The following is a 5,878-nucleotide window of genomic DNA, read 5'->3' on the forward strand; positions in this document are numbered from 1 at the left end:
GCCTGTATGCCGCTTTAAAACAGTATATGTTTGTTACTGTAATGCAGTCACACATACCGGAACTGGACGGCAGTCCGTCTCAGCGCTTCACGCCTCTCCAGGAAAACCAATCAGTGGACAGGAAAGGCGGGCGTTGGCGATGTCACCGCGCAAAACGTAAACCCGGAAAAACACTCAGATAGACACGAGAAATGACCAATGAAACGGCAGCATTGACTCACTACGCTTCCTTCATTGGTGCATTTCAAAGGGCGGGTTCTGAAGTAGAACCTGCACAGAAAGACAGGAGAGAGGTAAATTGGTGAACGATCTCCACTTTACTCTACTTTTGTGTATGTTTTAACCGTCTATACGGTAGTGATAATTAGTATAACAGGTCAGGGTGTTTTTTTTTTAGAATATATATGGCATGTTTTGTGCGCAGAGATCTTCGTTAAGGTCGCTATCTGCAGCCTGTTAGCTAACGTAACGTTACCTTACAGCTACAGACAGAAGTCTGGATAACTTGGTGAAGCCAGTCGGTGTGGATAGATAAACTGTTTTAATTAACTAGACACACAGACGGCAACCAAGTAACGTTAGCTAACTGTGAGATGGAGGAATAACAGCATGACGAGGGAATAGATGCGGAGACGAAGTCCTCATCCATCTGCAGGAATCACAAAGAGATAAAGTAATAACGTTATCTGAAATAAAGCCCTGCTTTTAAACCTCTCAGACGAGTAACCTGAGCTAAGATGAAAACCAGATGAAAATGACTGTAATTCTCTCTAACCGAAAGCGATCTCTCCTCCTGGCCGACAGATGTCGCTGTTGTAACGTCACAGCCACTCCCGTTTATGAGCCAATCAGATCATGACTAAGAACCCGTCGTCATGCAGCAGCAGCAGCCAATGAAAGGGCAGGAGAGCGGGTCCAGGGGCGGGGCTGAGAGAGATGTCTCTGCCTTCCCATCTCCCTCCCAGTCTCTTCCTATCTTCCTGTTTCCATCTGAACTGGTGTTCTACTCTGACCAGAGGAGTTCCCACAGGAGAGTCCTGACTCTCTACAACCCGTACACCTTCACCATCAGATTCAAGCGTAAGAACCGAACCTACCTCTGAGGTCCGACCCCTGAGGTCACTGTATTCAGTGGTTGACCTTTAACCCCTGACCTCTCTCTCTATAGTCTTGTGTACAGCACCATCTCTGTATTCAGTGGTGGAGGCAGAGGGCAGCCTGAGAGCCAAGTCCTGTGTTGACCTGTGAGTATCATTAAGCATCATACAAATACAACACACTCTATGTAGTGCTTATGATGGCTCTACAAGGCTCTATAAAGCCTTTATAAGTTGTTATTGCTTTTATTGGGAATAACAAGAGAGTTGAAATTACATCATATTCCCTGGCCTATATAGTGCAGTACTGTTGACCAGGGCCTATATAGTGCAGTACTGTTGACCAGGGCCTATATAGTGCAGTGCTGTTGACCAGGGCCTATATAGTGCAGTGCTGTTGACCAGGGCCTTTATAGTGCAGTACTGTTGACCAGGGCCTATATAGTGCAGTACTGTTGACCAGGGCCTTTATAGGGCAGTACTGTTGACCAGGGCCTATATAGTGCAGTACTGTAGACCAGGGCTTTATAGTGCAGTACTGTAGACCAGGGCTTTATAGTGCAGTACTGTTGACCAGGGCTTTATAGTGCAGTACTGTTGACCAGGGCCTATATAGTGCAGTACTGTTGACCAGGGCCTTTATAGTGCAGTACTGTTGACCAGGGCCTATATAGTGCAGTACTGTAGACCAGGGCTTTATAGTGCAGTACTGTAGACCAGGGCTTTATAGTGCAGTATTGTTGACCAGGGCTTTATAGTGCAGTACTGTTGACCAGGGCTTTATAGTGCAGTACTGTTGACCAGGGCCTTTATAGTGCAGTACTGTTGACCAGGGCCTTTATAGTGCAGTACTGTTGACCAGGGCCTTTATAGTGCAGTACTGTAGACCAGGGCTTTATAGTGCAGTACTGTTGACCAGGGCCTTTATAGTGCAGTACTGTTGACCAGGGCCTTTATAGTGCAGTACTGTTGACCAGGGCCTTTATAGTGCAGTACTGTAGACCAGGGCCTTTATAGTGTAGTACTGTTGACCAGGGCCTTTATAGTGCAGTACTGTTGACCAGGGCCTATATAGTGCAGTACTGTTGACCAGGGCCTTTATAGTGCAGTACTGTAGACCAGGGCTTTATAGGGCAGTACTGTTGACCAGGGCCTTTATAGTGCAGTACTGTTGACCAGGGCCTTTATAGTGCAGTACTGTAGACAAGGGCCTTTATAGTGCAGTACTGTTGACCAGGGCCTTTATAGGGCAGTACTGTTGACCAGGGCCTATATAGTGCAGTACTGTTGACCAGGGCCTATATAGTGCAGTACTGTTGACCAGGGCCTATATAGTGCAGTGCTGTTGACCAGGGCCTATATAGTGCAGTGCTGTTGACCAGGGCCTATATAGTGCAGTACTGTTGACCAGGGCCTTTATAGTGCAGTACTGTTGACCAGGGCCTTTATAGGGCAGTACTGTTGACCAGGGCCTATATAGTGCAGTACTGTTGACCAGGGCCTTTATAGTGCAGTACTGTTGACCAGGGCCTTTATAGTGCAGTACTGTAGACCAGGGCTTTATAGTGCAGTACTGTTGACCAGGGCCTTTATAGTGCAGTACTGTTGACCAGGGCCTATATAGTGCAGTACTGTTGACCAGGGCCTTTATAGTGCAGTACTGTAGACCAGGGCTTTATAGTGCAGTACTGTTGACCAGGGCCTTATAGTGCAGTACTGTTGACCAGGGCCTAATAGTGCAGTACTGTTGACCAGGCCTTTATAGTGCAGTACTGTTGACCAGGGCCTTTATAGTGCAGTACTGGTGACCAGGGCCTATATAGTGCAGTACTGTTGACCAGGGCCTTTTATAAGGGCAGTACTGTTGACCAGGGCCTTATAGTGCAGTACTGTTGACCAGGGCCTTTATAGTGTAGTACTGTTGACCAGGGCCTTTATAGTGCAGTACTGTTGACCAGGGCCTTTATAGTGCAGTACTGTTGACCAGGGCCTTTATAGTGCAGTACTGTTGACCAGGGCCTTTATAGTGCAGTACTGTTGACCAGGGCCTTTATAGTGCAGTACTGTTGACCAGGGCCTTTATAGGGCAGTACCGTTGACCAGGGCCTTTATAGTGCAGTACCGTTGACCAGGGCCTTTATAGTGCAGTACTGTTGACCAGGGCCTTTATAGGGCAGTACTGTTGACCAGGGCCTGTAGGGCTATAAAAGGAAATGGGGTGTCATTTGGGACACAACCTGAGACTTCCTGTCCTCTTGACCTCACTTCCTCTTTCTCCTCACAGAGTGGTGCGTCACCAAGACGTGTCCCCCCGCCACTGCGGAAGGAGAGATCGGTTCCGCTTGGAGGTGTCGGGTGGAGGGCTGGAGGCGAATCGGGAGGTGTGGGCCGAGCTCAGGGGAGGACAGGCCACTGCCCAGAACAGACCCACTGGCCCCCCGAGACTCCTCCCACCCTCTCTCGCCCCTCTACCTTACTTCACGTTGCCCCAGAAAGGTGAGTCACTTAGTTAGCCCTCCATACAGGGGGAGAGAGGACACCCTCCCCCCCAGCACAGACCCACTGACTCCCTCCCTCCCTCCCTCCCTCCCTCCCTCCCTCCCTCCCTCACCCTGGCCCTCAACCTCTACCTTGCTTCACAGCGCCCCAGAAAGGTTATGTAGTTATGTAGGATAAGAAAGGTTATGTAGATAAGAAAGGTTATGTAGGATAAGAAAGGTTATGTAGGATAAGAAAGGTTATGTAGGATAAGAAAGGTTATGTAGGATAAGAAAGGTTATGTAGATAAGAAAGGTTATGTAGTTAAGAAAGGTTATGTAGATAAGAAAGGTTATGTAGATAAGGGTGCATTTACACCAGGGTTGGGGTCAATTCCAATTGAAGGAAGTCACGTAAACTTAATTAACAATTTGAAAAAACAGCATCTATTTTCAATGACTTCTCAATAAAATGAGGAGCAATGTATTTACATGTGCAGGTGTAAAATGAGGGAGCCAGCTCAATGTATTTACATGTGCAGGTGGGTTAGAGTGGCTTGAGGTTGTCGTAAACAAGCACACTACCAGCACGCCTTCAGAAAGCACAGAGTCATACTCCTCCGTTAGGTCTGCAGGCACCCTGACGAGATTTCTCCTTCCTGAGGAAATGGTCACATCTCAGACATGTATCAACTCTCTCCTTAAAGAAACAGTTACATCTCAGACATGCATCAACTCTCTCCTTAAAGAAACAGTCACATCTCAGACAACATGTATCAACTCTCTCCTTAAAGAAACAGTCACATCTCAGACAACATGTATCAACTCTCTCCTTAAAGAAACAGTTACATCTCAGACATGTATCAACTCTCTCCTTAAAGAAACAGTCACATCTCAGACAACATGTATCAACTCTCTCCTTAAAGAAACAGTCACATCTCAGACAACATGTATCAACTCTCTCCTTAAAGAAACAGTTACATCTCAGACATGTATCAACTCTCTCCTTAAAGAAACAGTTACATCTCAGACATGTATCAACTCTCTCCTTAAAGAAACAGTCACATCTCAGACAACATGTATCAACTCTCTCCTTAAAGAAACAGTCACATCTCAGACAACATGTATCAACTCTCTCCTTAAAGAAACAGTTACATATCAGACATGTATCAACTCTCTCCTTAAGAAACAGTCACATCTCAGACAACATGTATCAACTCTCTCCTTAAAGAAACAGTCACATCTCAGACAACATGTATCAACTCTCTCCTTAAAGAAACAGTCACATCTCAGACAACATGTATCAACTCTCTCCTTAAAGAAACAGTTACATCTCAGACAACATATATCATCTCTCTCTCCCCTCTAGTTCGGAGACTGTCCCAGTCTGCAGTGTCGGTGGTGATGGGTGTGGTGTGTGTTGCTTTCTTAATGCTCCCCCTCCACTCTGAGCCCAACAGCATGGTTCCTAGCTATGCCCATGTGACTGTCACACAGAAATTGGTGTGCGCCTACGCACTGGGTAAGGTGTGTGTGTGTGTGTGTGTGTGTGTGTGTGTGTGTGTGTGTGTGCGTGCGTGTAACTCTTATTTATTTGTCTCTAAGGTCTGCTCACCATGGTGTTTCTACGGTAACCAGAGGAGGAGACGATGTTTCCATGGAGATTCAGACCAAGATCCCCCCCCCCTGGCCATTCCCCAGACCAAGCTGATATGTTCTAGGGACCAACAGGGCCGATATGTTGTAGGGACCGACAGGGCCGATATGTTGTAGGGACCGACAGGGCCGATATGTTCTAGGGACCGACAGGGCCGATATGTTCTAGGGACCGACAGGGCCGATATGTTGTAGGGACCGACAGGGCTGATATGTTGTAGGGACCGACAGGGCTGATATGTTGTAGGGACCGACAGGGCCGATATGTTGTAGGGACCGACAGGGCTGATATGTTGTAGGGACCCGACAGGGCTGATATGTTGTAGGGACCGACAGGGCCGATATGTGTTAGGCGACGACAGGGCCGATATGTTGTAGGGACCGACAGGGCCGATATGTTGTAGGGACCGACAGGGCCGATATGTTGTAGGGACCGACAGGGCCGATATGTTCTAGGGACCGACAGGGCCGATATGTTGTAGGGACCGACAGGGCCGATATGTCCTAGGGACTGACAGGGCCGATATGTCCTAGGGACCGACTGGGCCGATATGTTGTAGGGACCGACAGGGCCGATATGTTCTAGGGACCGACAGGGCCGATATGTTCTAGGGACCGACAGGGCTGATATGTTCTAAGGACCGACAG

At 47.8% G+C, this 5,878-nt stretch overlaps 1 protein-coding gene across 2 annotated transcripts; it reads left to right on the forward strand.

The window, feature by feature from the left end:
• The first annotated feature begins 242 nt into the window (after positions 1-242).
• On the forward strand, positions 243-5,549 carry LOC115198009 (motile sperm domain-containing protein 1). 2 transcript variants are annotated; one of them, XM_029759659.1, is made up of 6 exons: positions 243-293; positions 805-1,080; positions 1,169-1,244; positions 3,382-3,593; positions 4,944-5,096; positions 5,180-5,549. In XM_029759659.1, the coding sequence occupies exons 2-6, from the start codon at positions 876-878 to the stop codon at positions 5,206-5,208; spliced, it is 675 nt and encodes a 224-aa protein (XP_029615519.1). In that variant the 5' UTR covers positions 243-293; positions 805-875; the 3' UTR covers positions 5,209-5,549. The 2 variants fall into 2 exon arrangements, with proteins under 2 accessions (XP_029615519.1, XP_029615518.1); XM_029759658.1 differs by having other exon boundaries at positions 266-673.
• Positions 5,550-5,878: the final 329 nt, after the last annotated feature.

This window comes from Salmo trutta, chromosome 8 (assembly GCF_901001165.1).
Source record: "Salmo trutta chromosome 8, fSalTru1.1, whole genome shotgun sequence".
Taxonomy (NCBI): Eukaryota; Metazoa; Chordata; class Actinopteri; order Salmoniformes; family Salmonidae; genus Salmo; species Salmo trutta.

Excerpts from the sequence above, each read along its gene's own strand:
- LOC115198009 (XM_029759659.1), top strand. The coding sequence starts at position 876 with ATGCAGCAGCAGCAGCCAATGAAAGGGCAGGAGAGCGGGTCCAGGGGC. Across the intron at positions 1,245-3,381 it reads GCCAAGTCCTGTGTTGACCT|AGTGGTGCGTCACCAAGACG; the intron begins GTGAGTATCATT and ends TTCTCCTCACAG. Across the intron at positions 3,594-4,943 it reads CTTCACGTTGCCCCAGAAAG|TTCGGAGACTGTCCCAGTCT; the intron begins GTGAGTCACTTA and ends TCTCCCCTCTAG.